The sequence below is a fragment of the Natator depressus genome, chromosome 2 (assembly GCF_965152275.1).
Source record: "Natator depressus isolate rNatDep1 chromosome 2, rNatDep2.hap1, whole genome shotgun sequence".
Classification (NCBI taxonomy): Eukaryota; Metazoa; Chordata; order Testudines; family Cheloniidae; genus Natator; species Natator depressus.
In genome coordinates, this window is record NC_134235.1 from 143,876,981 (window position 1) to 143,893,187 (window position 16,207).

At 53.4% G+C, this 16,207-nt stretch overlaps 1 protein-coding gene across 4 annotated transcripts in view; it reads left to right on the top strand.

The window, feature by feature from the left end:
- LOC141982752 (sodium-dependent neutral amino acid transporter B(0)AT3-like) overlaps nucleotides 1–16,207 on the top strand; it is a 120,138-nt gene that overhangs the window by 91,927 nt on the left and 12,004 nt on the right. For all 4 annotated transcript variants that reach the window (XM_074945085.1, XM_074945086.1, XM_074945084.1 and 1 more), the window contains one exon: nucleotides 1,770–1,929. In XM_074945085.1, coding sequence (XP_074801186.1) covers nucleotides 1,770–1,929 — 160 coding nt within the window. The remainder of the gene's footprint in view (nucleotides 1–1,769; nucleotides 1,930–16,207) is intronic.

The following is a 16,207-nucleotide window of genomic DNA, read 5'->3' on the forward strand; positions in this document are numbered from 1 at the left end:
TGAAGATATTACAATTGTGAGTTCAACTGCTTTATCAAGTCTCTTTATAGGAGACATAAGGTATAGATCAGATCGTGTTACGGCAGGAGTTGCCAGATGGTGATGTTACATAGTCCTTCACATTTTTTTCTTAGCTTGAGAGTACTGACCAGTCTTAGAAAAATTGCTTGTAGTATTGTTAGTTTTCATATGCAGTTTCCTTTTGTGGAAGCAAGCAGAATAAGAGTGTTCTCTACCTTAATCTCTCTAATGAGAGCCAATTAGTGAAGCAGACTTGCTCCCAGGGAACTGGGCATTGGAGCTGTAGCAGGTTCTGTTTGGCTTTCCTCTCTGGAGTTTAAAAGTGATTATTGGTGACTGGAAATGGATCCAAAGGACAGGGGAAAGACTGCTTTCACAGCAGGACAAGGCCTGTGGCAATTTAAAGTAATAGCTCTGAGTTTATGTAATGTCCTTGCCACCGCTGAAGCTTTTGGAGAGAGTATTGCATTCCATCTCTCTCTCTCAGCCTATTACACTTGGATCCTAGTTCATGATAAAACTTTTGAGCAGGAACGGATACATTTACAAAAGGTCTGCAATAAGGATAAGGGTGCTGATCTGAAAATGAACCTGAGGAAATGTGTGCTATTAAAAAATTACTCTGGGCACACAATTAGCGAACAGGGGATTTTGCCCCAAGGTGTCTTTACAGGAATCAGAGATTACCACAATGCAGGATTTTGACTGACAGAAAGAAAAACAAGGCAATAGAGAACTGGACAATTCTCCACATACTGGTAGATTTACAGAGTTCTTTAAGAATCTGCACTGAAGTTCCATTTATGAGTTCTGCACAGGTTGGGTGAGAAGACCATTTCAGTGGTCATGGGAGTAGGATTTGATATTTGCACTACTAAAAAGAGCATTGTGACCATCCTCGTCTTAGCACGCCCAAGTTTCAAAAGCTCTTTCCCCTTTCCAGATAAAAATGACAATAAAATGGAACTACTTCTTTTCCTCTCTGGCCTAATACTACTCCTTGACCTCTACCTAATGCACAGTGAGCCCTTACCCTTATGAATACACTGTGCTATAGTGGCATACAGGCGGAGATCCTCCATTCAGAGCACACAGCCCAACTTCAGGAGACTAGGGACTCAGAGTCCCCTTTAAAAAGAAAAGGAGGACTTGTGGCACCTTAGAGACTAACAAATTTATTTGAGCATAAGCTTTCGTGAGCTACAGCTTACTTCATCGGATGCATTCCCCTTTGTACTCCCACAATGCTGGGCTGTTTTTGGGCCAGTTATGCAGTATAAATTAAGGCAGCTGAAGGCCATTCTAAATTATGCTGGAAGCCATTTGCCCCAAGGGGTCTTTACAGGAGTCAGAGATTACCAGACTGCAGGAAAGCCCTAGCCACACCTCTCACATTGGCCACAGGCAGCTGGGGGCTATGACAAAAAACTACCACGCCTGCTCTACACTCCAGAGGATCCTCCTTCACTATGCTGATTTTCCTGTGGCCAGTTATTCCAGCTTTATGGCTGCTTTGCACCATCGTACAGTATCTCTTGGCCAAAATGCCAGGGAGAATTTGGCCTGTGTATTAATTCCCCAAACAATGTAGCACTTTGAATTTAACTATTGCTTACACTGAGATAGCAAGTTATAGCTCCATACAGAAGTTTGTTGGATAAAATTGTTAAAATGAGAGCAAAAAATATTAGCCATATCTGAACAGAGCACCCACCATGTATTCTTTATTAACAGAAATTTTTATTTAGGTGTAATATGCCTGGTCTCCTTCGTGACAGCTCTGTGTTTTACCCTGAGGTCTGGAAGTTACTGGCTTGAAATTTTTGACAGTTATGCCGGTTCCTTGCCTTTGCTAATCATCGCTTTCTTTGAAGTGACTGGTGTTGTCTATGTTTATGGAATTAAAAGGTAAACTGGGAACAAGTTTGGATTTTTTACTTTTAGGGCTGTCAATTAATCACAGTTAACTCAAGCAATTAATACAAAACAAATTAACTAGATTTTAACAATCAGTCATGATTAATAGCAGTTTTAATTGCACTGTTAAATAATAGATTACCCATTTAAATTTGTTTTTCAAGTATTTTGATTTCAATTACAACACAGAATACAAAGTGTTCAGTGCTCACTTTATATTATTATTTGTTACAAATATTTGCAGTGTAAAAAAGATAAACATATTGTGGCAGAGCTCTGACCTTGTCCCCATGTGTCCTGCACTTCCAGATGGTTTATGCTAACCTCAGAGACTCACTTTGACCCTCCATGAAGCCCTTCTCTTTCTAGGGCCAGGGTTACAGTCTACTGAGCCCTTTTCATCATAAGCCAGCAAGGAGGTTGGTGAGAGAACTCCTACAGTCTCTGTTGTCCCTATGGACTTATTCCCAAACAGTTTAGCCTCCTGTCCTGACAGGGGCTGGTCTTCCCCTCCCAGGAAGTCAGTTTCTGTAGTGTCAGGTTCAGGGGAACCTGAGCCCACCCTCTACTGTGAGTTCCGGCCCAGGAACCCTAATGGCAACAATTGTTGGCAGCCAACCTTTCACTGATAGAGTTACTACATTTCCCTGGGTTACTTCCCCACAGCTCTCCTACTTCTTTCTCTCTTAACGCCCTCTTCACCCTTACCTTAGGGCTCCCTTTCCAGGGGCTTGAGGGTATCTTTATTACCCAGCCCTTCAACCACACTTCTGCTCCCTAGATCTCCTTAGCCTGGCCAGAGTGAGCCCTTTTATAGTATCAGAGGGGCCTTAATTAGAGTCAGGTGTTCGCATTAGCTTAACGGCCTCACCTGACTCTTTGCAGGTTAATTGGAGTCAGGTGTTCTCATTAGGCTAACAGCTTCAGCTGACTCTTCGCAGGCTAATGTGTCAGCCAGGGAACAGAAACCTGTTCATCCAGGGGCTGATAGATCTGACTCCTCTGCTGAACCTGACTGGCCTGGAGGAAGGAGGGAGATTAGTGCTCCTGCTGCTGGGCCTTGGGCTCCAGCTGCTTCCCTGGCTAGGCTGGACACCACCCACCCCCTTCTCTGCTACCTGGTTGCTGGCTAACTGCTGGACTCCCCCACCCTTGGGTGCTGCTACTGCTCCAACTACAGCCCCTTGGGGGGGGGGGGTGGCGGCCTGCTGGCTCACTCCCCGGGGGGGGGGGGGAGTGAAGGACCCCTACCCCAGCCATTGCTACTGCTGCTGTGGACACCACCACCTGTAAGGGGTCCTCTCTGCCTGCCTGGCCACTGGGCTGCTGCCTGGAGCTGCTGGACCCCAGAGGAGGAGGGGATGCAGCTATCTGCTGCTGGGGGAGTGCGCAGGGACTCTGCAGACCACTGTGGAGGGGACCTGAAGGCTGAGTAACTTTTGAACTGTGTTCTTGTGGTGAGGGTTCTGACTGTGTTTGTGGGGACACAGGGGGTGTGGCGTGGAGCCTGCTCCCCAGTCCATCTGTTAGTCCCCGTCCCCCCCAACCCCCACCACCACTGTTGTTGCTGCCCCCTCCACCACCCCTAGTGGACACTTACCATCTGCCTCAAGCTCCTGCCTCTGGGACTCCGCTGCTTGCTTGGCCTGCTGCGCCCTTTCACCACCTTTTGGGCATGAAGCAGCAGCCAGCCCGCACTGACGCTTTGCATGCGCATGTAGGCGCGTGTGCCCCCCCAGACTGACCCCCTTCAGCAAGCCCCCAGCTTTGTCCCTTGCTACCTGCCCATTTGCCCCTTGCAGCCTTTTTGTCCTCCCTTTTACCCGAGCACCTCACTAGCTTCAGTTTGTTTGCCTGCCCCGCCCTTTTCCCTCTGCAGCTTTCGTTTGTTTGCCCCACCCCAGCCTCTGAAGCTAGCTCCTTGGTTCCCTGTCCTACCTCCAGCCTGGTTCTCCCCGCTCCCCATGTGGTACCCCTGCCCTGATTGGCCCCTTACTCAGTGCGCTTGTGCCCTTCCCCTGTATGAGTTTGCCCCTATCTCACTGCACCCCCCTAACGTTGTTATGACCCCCCTCCCCTAGTGCAGCTAGAGGAGCCGGATTTCTATTCTGAGTTGGTGACTGTCCCCCCTGAGCCCTTGATAGCCCCCCTGCCCAGCCCACCCCTTTGGGCGCCCTCCTCCCCTGCCTGCAGCCTTGCAGGGAGGAGTGGTTGACCTGCTTCCCCTTTCCCCTCCTCTCTCTGGTGTTTTCCCCTCCCTCCCTGTTCATTATGGCAGGGGACATGGTGGGTGGGGCCCCTCCAGTAGCCCTGGCTGCCCCTCCATCCCCCCCCACAGGCCTCTACCTCAACCGCCGCTGCCAAACCACCTGCCACCGCCCCCGCTGGGGTGCCCGCAGCGGCGGGCAACGGGGTGACTTCCGCTACTGCCACGTCCCTCGCCCCCTCCAATTCTGGGGGAGCCCCCCACAGCTGGCAGGAAGGAACCCGCTAAAAAGACCAGGCCCTCCATGGCAGGGACTGCCCCCACTGCCGTGGCCCTGTCACCGGCCGCGGCGTCCCTACCCGCTGCTCCCTCCATCAGCTCTGCGGGTGTCCCTCTCCCGGCTCCTAGGGCGTAAGCCCAGGTGGCGGCAGCCCCCCCTGCCTGTGACTGTCATCTCTCCCATCCACCGCCTCCGCTACCATCTATAGCGGCCGGGGCCCCTTTCCCACTATGACCAGAAAGCATGGCGTCCGTTGCCTCCTGGTGCCTGCCTTGCCCCACATGGAGACCTACGTGCGGGCGTTGGTGAGGGTGGTGGGGCCCACGGCCATTGTGGTGGCCTCCAAAATGTATGGCAAGGTTGTCTTCTTCTTAGCATCGGAGGCCACCGCCCAGGAGGTGGTGGAGAAGGACCTGGTGGTGGGGAGTGTGTTCGTCCCCCTGGAGCCGCTGGATGACCTGGGCGTCCGCCTAGTCCTGACCTCCATCCCTCCCCAGTGCCGTCCTATTACCTGCCCTCTCCACCCTGGGGCAACACATCTCTGTCGTGAGCCCTCTCTCACTGGGCTGCAAAGACCCCTCCCTCCATCATGTCCTCTTGTTCCCCCGGCAAGTGCCGCTTCAACTGCCACCAGCGGCATGTGATGGAGAGGCGCATGAGGGGTCATTCTTGGTCCCCTACCAGGGGGCCCATTACCGGGTGCATTATTGCACGGGGGAGGCCCCGGTGCTACTTCTGCCGGGTGATTGGGCACATCCGGAGGGACTGCCCCTTGGCCCGGCAAAGAGGGGCATCTGGGATCCCTCAGCCCTGGCGGGGCACTGACCCCCGTCATCGCTGGCACTCCTGGCTGCCCGGCACCCGGAGCTGCCCCTCCTCCTACTCAGTCCACCAGTGCTCCCACTCGGGCCCAAGGGGTGCTTTCCCCAGTGTGCACAGACAAGTGGGAGAGCCCTGCCTTTGCTGCCTGCAATCCAGCAGGGCCCGAAGAGGAGGGTGTGGCAGGGATACTACTGAGCATGGGAGAGGGCCCACCCTGGGGGAATCTTCCCTCCCTCATGCCGCCCCACCGCTGCCTCCCACAGTCCCTGAACCATTGCCCCTGCCCCGACCCCTGTTAGCTGCCCCCCCCCCCGATGATGCCATGGAAGGCTGGGCCCTAGTCCACGGGAAGCGTGGCAAGCGGAAGGCTCAAGCTCCGCTCCTTTCCACTGATGCAGAAACCCCCTGGAAGACCAGAAAGGGGGGCACCGATGCCGAGCCTTCTGCCTTGCCCGCAGGTGTGTTCCATCCCCCGGTACCGGCTGGGGAAGACGTGGCAGCATGGGAGGGCAGTACCGCCCTTCCATTGGAGTCATAGAATCATAGAATAACAGAGCTGGAAGGGACCTCTGGAGGCCATCTAGTCCAACCCCCTGCCCAGAGCAGGACCAATCCCAACTAAATCATCCCAGCCAGGGCTTTGTCAATCCTGACCTTAAAAACTTCTAAGGAAGGGGATTCCATCACCTCCCTAGGTAATGCATTCCAGTGTTTCACCACCCTCCTACTGAAAGAGTTTTTTTCCTAATATCCAACCTAAACCTCCCCCACTGCAACTTGAGACCATTACTCCTTGTCCTGTCATCTGCTATCACTGAGAATAGTTTAGATCCATCCTCTTTGGATCCACCTTTCAGGTAGTTAAAAGCAGCTATCAAATCTTCCCTCATTCTTCTCTTCCGTAGACTAAACAATCCCAGTTCCCTCAGCCTCTCCTCATAACTCATGTGTTCCAGTCCCCTAATCATTTTTGTTGCCCTTCGCTGGACTCTCTCCAATTTCTCCACATCCTTCTTGTAGTGTGAGGCCCAAAACTGGACACAGTACTCCAGATGAGGCCTCACCAATGTCGAATAGAGGGGAATGATCACGTCGCTCGATCTGCTGGCAATGCCCCTACTTATACACCCCAAAATGCCATTGGCCTTCTTGGCAACAAGGGCACACTGTTGACTCATATCCAGCTTTTTGTCCACTGTCACCCCTAGGTCCTTCTCTGCAGAACTGCTGCCTAGCCATTCGGTCCCTAGTCTGTAGCGGTGCATTGGATTCTTCCGTTCTAAGTGCAGGACTCTGCACTTGTCCTTGTTGAACCTCATCAGGTTTCTTTTGGCCCAATCCTCCAATTTGTCTAGGTCCATCTGTATCCTATCCCTATCCTCCAGCGTATCTACCACTTCTCCCAGTTTAGTGTCATCTGCAAACTTGCTGAGGGTGCAATCCACACCATCCTCCAGATCATAAATGAAGATATTCAACAAAACCAGCCCCAGGACCGACCCTTGGGGCACTCCGCTAGATACCGGCTGCCAACTAGACATGGAGCCATTGATCACTACCGTTGAGCCCGACAATCTAGCCAACTTTCTACCCACCTTGTAGTGCATCCATCCAGCCCATACTTCTTTAACTTGCTGACAAGAATACTGTGGGAGACCGTGTCAAAAGCTTTGCTAAAGTCGAGGAATAACACGTCCACTGCTTTCCCTTCATCCACAGAACCAGTTATCTCATCATAGTAGGCAATTAGATTAGTCAGGCATGACTTTCCCTTGGTGAATCCATGCTGACTGTTCCTGATCACTTTAGCACTCTCGGATGCAACACATCCGGCCCCATAGACTTGTGCACATCCAGTTTTTCTAAATAGTCCTGAACCACTTCTTCCTTCACAGAGGGCTGGCTATCTCCTCCCCATGCTGTGCTGCCCAGTGCAGTAGTCTGGGAGCTGACCTTGTTTGTGAAGACAGGCAAAAAAAGCATTGAGTACATTAGCTTTTTCCACATCCTCTGTCACTAGGTTGCCTCCCTCATTTAGTAAGGGGCCCACACTTTCCTTGGCTTTCTTCTTATTGCCAACGTACCTGAAGTTACTCTTAACATCCCTCACTAGCTGCAACTCCAGGTGTGATTTAGCCTTCCTGATTCCATTCCTACATGCCCTAGCAATATTTATATACTCATCCCTGGTCATTTGTCCAATCTTCCACTTCTTGGAAGCTTCTTTTTTGTGCTTAAGATCAGCAAGGATTTCACTGTTATGCCAAGCTGGTCGCCTGCCATATTTACTATTCTTTCTACACATCAGGATGGTTTGTCCCCGTAACCTCAATAAAGATTCTTTAAAATACAGCCACCTCTCCTGGACTCCTTTCCCCCTCATGTTGTTCTCCCAGGGGATCTTGCCCATCAGTTCCCTGAGGGAGTCAAAGTCTGCTTTTCTGAACTCCAGGGTCCGTATTCTGCTGCTTTCCTTTCTTCCTTGTGTCAGGATCCTGAACTTGACCATTTCATGGTCACTGCCTCCCAGGTTCCCATCCACTTTTGCTTCCCCTACTAATTCTTCCCGGTTTGTGAGCAGCAGGTCAAGAAGAGCTCTGCCCCTAGTTGGTTCCTCCAGCACTTGCACCAGGAAATTGAGTCCCTTCCCTCCAAGGCCCCCGATGGAGCCCCTCCTGCCCCGTTACCATCTGGAGCCCCTGTGAGCCCCGAGGTGAGTGTCGCTTCGGGCACTGGTGGGGAGAACTCCGGGGTGGTGGAAGGAGAGCTCCCTTCCATCTACGAGGAGATCGAGGCCCTGGGTCTGATCCCGGTCACCCAGGGGGAGGACGACCGTCTGCCAGCAGGCCTCGATCTGAGCGACCTCACCCTGGCCCCCCCTTCTCCATGCTCCCTCCCCCTAACCGCTGCTTCTGCTTCCGCCTCTGAGGGTTCCCTGGGCTCCTCCATCTGCCCGGCCGCGGGTGACACCCTGCTGACGGCCGCTGAGCCTACTGAGGCGATGGCCAGTGCCATGCGGCTGGGACCCGAGCCCCATGGGGCAACCGACCTCCTTCCCGGGTAGGGATCCCACTGATGATGCCGTGGCTACTACGCCGGCCATGGAGCCAGAGCCCGGCATCACGGAGGGCCCCCTTTCCACCCCCCAGATCCCTGAGCTTGACTGAGAGGGGCCATTTCCCAGTGGCCTGGCTACTGGGGCCCAGGATCCTGTCTTTGCCCCTCTCCCTGATTCTGCTCCCGACCCCTGCCCTGCTCCTACTCTGGATCCCTGTCCCCTCCACCTCCCATGATATCATTGCTGCCCCTGGGACCGTCATCTCCTCACTCCCAGAGGATAGCTCCCAGGGAGCGGCCTCTGTATTTCCCTGTCCCGACTCACCAGGGACTCCTATCTTCCCTCCGCCGCCCCCAGTTGAGCTGGGGTTTGAGGGGGGCTGCGTGGCGCCAGCCCATTGGGTGCCATGTCGGGGGTCCGCCCCTTGCCTGCCCGTTTCGGTGGGCCACGGGGCTGTGTCAGTGGTCCCTCCTGAGGAAAGCCGGGGGCTAGTGACCCCGGCCCCCCATACGCTATGAGAGGAGCTGCAGGAGTTCCTGGAGGACGTCCATGGCTCCCGTAACAAGGTGCAACTCGCTCTCCAGTGATGGGGGGGACTTCCATCAAATCCTCCGGGCTGCGAGGGCCCTCATGGGGGAGGCTAAAAGGACTGGGAAGTAGGCCGCCGCAGCTTACCAGCGGGTCCGCCTCTTCCATGACTCCTTATTCACCTATGGGGTAGGTCACGGATTGTTGCGTGGCCCGTTGGGAGCCGTGAGCATCCCTGCCGGTGAGGATCCCCCCCCCCCCCCAGCCCTCCTCATGGCACCTCTCACCATTGCAACGTTCAACAGCCGGGGCTGTAGGATGGGTTTCCGCAGGTGCCAGGTGCTCCCCTTCCTCCGGGATGGGGGGTACTCTGTGATTTTTCCCTGCAGGAGACCCATACAGATCCGGCTGCCGAAGACAGCTGGCGGCTGGAATGGGGGGGATGGGATTTACTTTAGCCATCTCACAGTTCATACAGCTGGAGTGGCGACCCTGTTCTCCCCTGACCTACGGCCCAAGGTGCTGGGGGTCACCGAGGCTGTGCCGGGCTGCCTGTTGCACCTCTGGGCCCTCATGGAGGGGCTTGTGGTCAACCTTGTTAACATCTATGCCCCGACATCGGGCCCGGATCAGCTGCGTTTCTTTCAGCAGGCGTCCGCCTTCCTCAGCACCTTGGATCCTCATGAGTGCCTGATCCTGGGCGGGGACTTTAATACTACCCTCGAGGAGCGGGACCACTCTGGGACCAAGCAGCGCCTGGCCGCCTCGGACGTCTTCCGGGAGATAGTCGACCATCACTCCCTGGTGGACGTCTGGCGTGACCACCACCCGGATGACGTCTCGACGTTCACCTTTGTCCAGGTGGAGGCCCATCGGTCGCGACACTCCTGGTTGGACCGCATCTACTTATCACGTTTCCACCTTTCACGGGCCCACTCCTCCAGCATCCAGCCGGCCCCTTTCTCCGATCATCATTGAGCCACTGTGACGGCCTCTCTCTGTGCAGAGAGGCCGGGGCTGGCCTATTGGCATTTTAACTACAGCTTGTTGGAGCATGTGGGCTTCGTGGCGTCCTTCTGGGAGTTCTGGCTGGCCTGGCAAGAGCAGCAGTGTGCCTCTTTCTTGGCGCGGCTGTGGTGGGACCTGGGGAAGGTGCGCGCCTGGCTCTTCTGCCGTGACTACACCCGGGGCGCCAGCTGATGGAGGGATGCAGCAATAGGGCAGCTGGAACAGGAGGTCTTGGAGCTAGAGAGGCTTCTGGTCACCAGCCCTGAGGTTCCATCCCTCTGTGAGGCATGCCAGGAGAAGCGGGAGGAGCTCTGGGCCCTCGAGGACCATCGGGCCTGAGGTGCCTTTGTTCAATCCCGCATCCGCCTCCTTCAGGAGATGGATCGCTGCTCCCGTTTCTTCTATGCCCTGGAGAAAACGAGGGGGGGGCCAAGAAACACATCACTTGCCTTCTAGCAGAAGACGGCACCCCCTCACAGATCCGGTGGAGATGTGTGGGAGGGCCCATGACTTCTATGCAGGCCTCTTCTCCCTGGATCCGACCGATCCTAACGCTTGCAGAGTGCTCTGGGACGAACTTCCGATGGTCAGTGCGGGCGACCAAGACCGGCTAGAGCTGCCTCTCACTCTGGCAGAGTTCTCTGAAGCCGTCCGCCGCATGCCCACCAATAAATCTCCAGGCATGGACAGGCTGACCGTGGAGTTCTACCACGTGTTCTGGGACGTCCTCGGCCCAGACCCAGTCACTGTCTGGGATGAGTCTTTTTTTGCAGAGCGAGGTCCTCCCTCTTTCGTGCAGGCGAGCCGTGCTCACCTTATTGCTGGAGAAGGGGGACCTCTGCGATTTACGAAATTGGTGTCCCGTCTCGCTCCTCAGCATGGACTACAAGGTCATAGTGAAAGCCATCTCGCTGCGGCTGGGATCCGTGCTGGCAGATGTGATCCACCCAGACCTACACCGTCCCGGGCTGCACCATCTTCGACAACCTGTATCTGGTCCGGGATCTCTTGGAACTCCTTGCCTCCTGGTGCCCGCCTTACCTCACGTGGAGACCTACATGTGGGCGTTGGTGAGGGTGGTGGGGCCCACAGCCATTGTAGCAGCCTCAAAGATGTATGGAAAGGTCGTGTTCTTCCTAGCATTGGAGGCTGCCGCCTAGGAGGCAGTGGAGAAGGGCCTGGCAGTGGGGGCCATGTTCATCCCCCCCTGGAGCCGCTGGAGGACCTGGGTGTCTGCGTAGTCCTGACCTCCGTCCATCCATCCCTCCCTTCCTTCCCAATGCTGCCCTGTTACCCACTCTACCCTGGGGAAACCCATATCCATGATTAGCCCTCTCCTACTGGGCTGCAAAGACTCTGCCCTCTGTCATGTCCTCTCGTTCCACTGGCAGGTGCAGCTTCAACTGCAGCTGGCAGCGCCTGACGGAGAGGTGCTTGAGAGGTCCTTCCTGGTCCCCTACCAGGGACCCGCTACTGGGTAGATTATTCCATGGGGGAGGCCTGGTGATACCTCTACCGAGCAATGGGACACGTCCGGAGGGACTGCCCCTTGGCCTGGCACGGAGGAGCATCCGGGACCCCAGAGCCACAGCAGGGCGCCGTCCCTGTCATTGCCTGGCGCCACCCCTCCTCCTTCGCAACCCACCACTGCTCCTGCTCAGGCCCAAGGGGTACCTCCCCCAGTAAGCCCAGACGAGCAGGAGAGCCCTGCCTCCGCTGCCTGCAATCTGGCAGGGAGGAAGGTGTGGTGGGGATACACCTTCCGCTCCCTCCTCCGAGGGTGCCCCAGATTGTTCCACCTGCCTGGCCACAGGCAGTACCCCGCTGCCGAGCCTACTGAGGCGACAGCCAGTGCCTCGCGGCTGGGACCCAAGTCACCGGGGCATCCCTCGTTGGTGCGGGGCAACCGACCTCCTTCTCTGGCAGGGGCCCTGTCATAAATATAAAGGGAAGGGTAAACACCTTTCTGTATACAGTGCTATAAAATCCCTCCTGGCCAGAGGCAACATCCTGTTACCTGTAAAGGGTTAAGAAGCTCAGCTAACCTGGCTGGCACCTGACCCAAAGGACCAATAAGGGGACAAAATACTTTCAAATCTTGGGGAGGGGGGTGAAGAGAGGGGCTTTTGTTTGTGCTCTTTGTTTACGTGGTGGTTCTCTCTTGGGACTGAGAGAGGCCAGACAGAAATCCATCTTCTCCAACGCATCCTAATCCAAGTCTCCAATATTGCAACCAGTATAGGTAAGCCAGGCAAGGCAGATTAGTTTTTTTTGTTTTATGTGAATTTTCCCTGTTAAGAGGGAGGTTTATTCCTGTTTTCTATAACTTTAAGGTTTTGCCTAGAGGGGGATCCTCTATGTTTTGAATCTGAATACCCTGTAAAGTATTTTCTATCCTGATTTTACAGAGGTGATTCTTTTACCTTTTATTTAATTAAAATTCTTCTTTTAACAATCTGATTTTTCATTGTTCTTAAGATCCAAGGGTTTGGGTCTGTGCTCACCTGTACAAATTGGTGAGGATTCTTATCAAGCCTTCCCCAGGAAAGGGGGTGTAGGGCTTGAGGGGATATTTGGGGGGAAGACGTCTCCAAGTGGTATCTTTTCCTGTTCTTTGTTTAAAACGCTTGGTGGTGGCAGCATACGGTTCAAGGACAAGGCAAAGTTTGTACCTTGGGAAAGTTTTTAACCTAAGCTGGTAAGAATAGGCTGGGGAGGGGGGTGTATTTCGTGCAGGTCCCCACATCTGTACCCTAGAGTTTAGAGTGGGGAAGGAACTCTGGCAGGCCCCACCAAAGATTGTCCACCTCCTGATGCCATGGCTGTCACATCCGCCATAGAGCCTGAGCCCAGCATCCTCCTTCCCACCCCCCAGATCCCTGAGCCAGACCAAGAGGGGACACTGCCTAGTGACCAGGCTATTGGAGCCCAGGATCCTGTCTCTGCCCTTCTCCCCAGCCCTGTTCCTGACCCCTGCCCTGCCCCTGATGCTGACCCTGTCCCTATCCCCTCCACCTCCTGCAATGCTATTGCCGCCCCTAAGGCTGTCTCCTTCTCTTTCCCAGAGGATGATTCCCCAGGGAGCGGCCTTTGTGTTTTCCTGTCCCAACCCACTAGGGGCTGCTATCTTCCCTCCGCTGCACCCCATTGAGCTGGGGTCTGAGGTGGACCATGTAGCGCCAGCCTATCAGGGGCCATGTGTGTGTGTGTGTGGGGGGGGGGGTCCTCCCTATGTCTGCCCATCTCAGAGGGCCACAGGGCTGTGCCGGGAGCCCCTGTGGAGGAAGGCCGGGGGCCAGTGACGACCCCCCCCCCCCATGCTGCGAGCGGAGCTGTGGGAGTTTCTGGAAGATGTCCATGGCTCCCGCAACAAGGTGCAGCTTGCCCTCCAGTGATTGGGAGGGATTTTCATCAAATCCTCTGGGCCCTGAGGGCCCTCATGGGGGAGGGTAAAAGGACTGGGAAGCAGGCCACTGCAGCCTACCAGTGGGTCCACGGCTTCCATGACTCCTTGCTCGCCTACGAGATAGGTCATAGTTTGCTGTGTGGCCCAATGGGGGCTGTGAGCATCCCTGCTGGTGCAGATCCCCTCCAGCCCTTCTCATGGCACCTATCATCTTTGCAACGTTGAATGCTGTAGGCTGGGTCTCCGCAGGTGCCAGGTGCTCTCCTTCCTTCGGGAGGGAAGGTACCCAGTAGTTTTCCTGCAGGAGACCCACACGGATCTGGCTGCCGAAGATAGCTAGCAGCTGGAATGGGGGGCCAGGGTCTACTTTAGCCATCTCACAGTTTGTACAGCTGGAGTGGTACCCTGTTCTCCCCCAACCTTAAAAGAACCTTCATGCTGTTAGACGTGGGTTTGTTTTTAATGTATTATTGTATCTTTCCATTTATTGTAACATTTTCAGAACTTTACAGTAAGCACCAAATACTCTCCTCAGTGTAACACCCAGACGGGCTGCACATGTGGACTCTCCCAAAGTACCTGGGATGAAAGGAATCCTTTCCCCACGCTCTTCTCTTCACAACTTCCTTCAAGCAACAAACAAACTTATCTATTATTTGTTCTCCCTGACATGCCCTTTAAAATCTCCACTCACTGTCTGTCTGTCTAAATTTCTTCATATATCAGGAAAAAAATCTTCATATCAAGATATTTATTTTTTCTTTTGGCATTTTTTATATAAAATTTATATATTGTGACGGGACAAGGCCAGATGGCTATGGAAAAGTAGTGGGAGATAGATACATTAGCTCCAGGCTAAACAAATCCCTGGTACCAGGATAAGTGAAATGGCAGCTGCTCCAGGTCAATTAAGACACCTGGGGCCAATTAAGAACTTTCAAGAAGGCTAGGCTGCTTGGGACACCTGAAGCCAATCAGGGGCTGGCTGAAACTAGTTAAAAGCCTCCCAGTTAGTCAGGTGGATATGCATGTCAGGAGCTGTGGGAGGAAGTCATGCTGTTGGAGAGGTTGAGTAGTACACACCATATCGGGCACAAGGAAGGAGGCCCTGAGGTAAGGGTGAAGTGGAGCTTGAGGAAGCGAGGGCTGCTGTGGGGGAAGTAGCCCAGGGAATTGTACATGTCATGTTTCTAAAGGGTCAGCTACCATAGCTGATACTATTAGGGTCCCTGGACTGGAGCCCAGAGTAGAGGGTGGGCCCAGGCTCCCCCCCCCACCTTTGCCCCCGATTAATCACTGAGACTAGGAGACAATGGAGACTGTGCAAGGAAGGATAACTTCTCCTCACCTCCCTCGCTGGCTTATGATGAAAATGACTCAGTAGACTGTGACCCTTGTCTCTAGAGAGAGAAGGGTTACGTGGAGGGTCACAGTGAGCCTCTGACGCTAGCAAAATCCACCAGGAAGCATGGGACCCATGGAGGCAAGGACAGAGCTTTGTCACAATATATATAAATTAAATAAATTCCCTTATGGCCTGAAATTAATCCTTTGACTAAAACTTATGTGCTTACCTCTTTCTTTATAATTGTCTATATTTATAATGGTTATACTTTCTCCTTGCCTTTTCCCAAGGAATAGAATTCTGCAAAGGCTACTATGTAATTGTCAGATATCATAACCCCCAGATTTAGTCCTTGGATATTTTAGCAGCTGAGGAAATCAGAGAATCCAAGAAATGAAGCACCAAAGGCGGAGCCCAGTAACTTTACAAATTATTTATTTAATTCGTTAATAGTCTGGTTAAAACTACTACTCTTCCTCAATCATTAAGAGAAGCATCATCACAGATGATGGTGGTTGTTCATAAGGTTGAATGGACAACCTTAATCTTGACACTTTATTTTTATTTTTGAGTATCTCACTTTACCAACTTCTTATTCTTTTATCAGTTTTTTATGGAATATCTGTAAGGCTGCGAATCTGTCAGGGAGGTCACGGAAGTCACTGATTCTGTGACTTTCTGGGACCTCCGGGACTTCTGCAGTGGCCAGTGCAGCTGGCCTGGGGTCTGCTGGGTCAATCTCAGGCCAGAGGGCCCCCCCCCCCAGCAGCAGCAGGAGTTTAGATGTGGGAGGGGGGTTGGGGTGCAGGAGGGGGTGAGGGTTCTGGGTGTTGCTTACCTTGGGGGGGCTCCCCAGAAGCAGCAAGATGTCTCTCCCTAAGCTCCTAACTCTGTATGCTGCCTCCACCTGCAGGCACTACCCTTGCAGCTCTCATTGGCCATGGTTCCTGGACAATGGGAGCTGCGGAGGTGGCGTTTGGGTCTGGACAGCATGCGGAGCTAGGAGCTGAGTGACAGACATATCACCGCTTCTGGGGAGCAATGTTGAGCCTGCCAACCCCATCCCCTCCGCACCCACGGAACCTCCCAGGCTGCTCCCCCTCCGAGCACCCACGGCACCTCCCTGGCTGCATCCCCCAAGCACCTGTAGCTCCCCCCCCGCCCCCGAGCATCTGAGGCAGCCCCTGGGCTGCCAGCCCCTCAAGATTTAGTCAGGGGTATACAGTACAAGTCATGGACAGGTCACGGGTGGTGAATTTTTGTTTACTGCCCGTGACCTGTCCATGACTTTTACTGAAAATACCCATGAATAAAATGTGGCCTTAAATATAGGGCATATAGCATCTATATAGAACAGAGGTTTTGCAGGCATTATGGGTATCACTTCCCATTTAAATTTTAACAGAAGCTTCACTTAAAACATTTTTAAAATAGGAATTTAAATAAGAAGTTGTTTAACTACTACAGAAGCTGCTAAGTATAATTCATGAGAAGACATACCTTTAAATATTTTGTAATCAATTTAAAAATTAAAAATTGTAAATCAAAAGGTAAAGTTTCCTAAATAATTTAACACCAACCTTAATAATCAGATCTCTCTCACCAAACACCTTCCC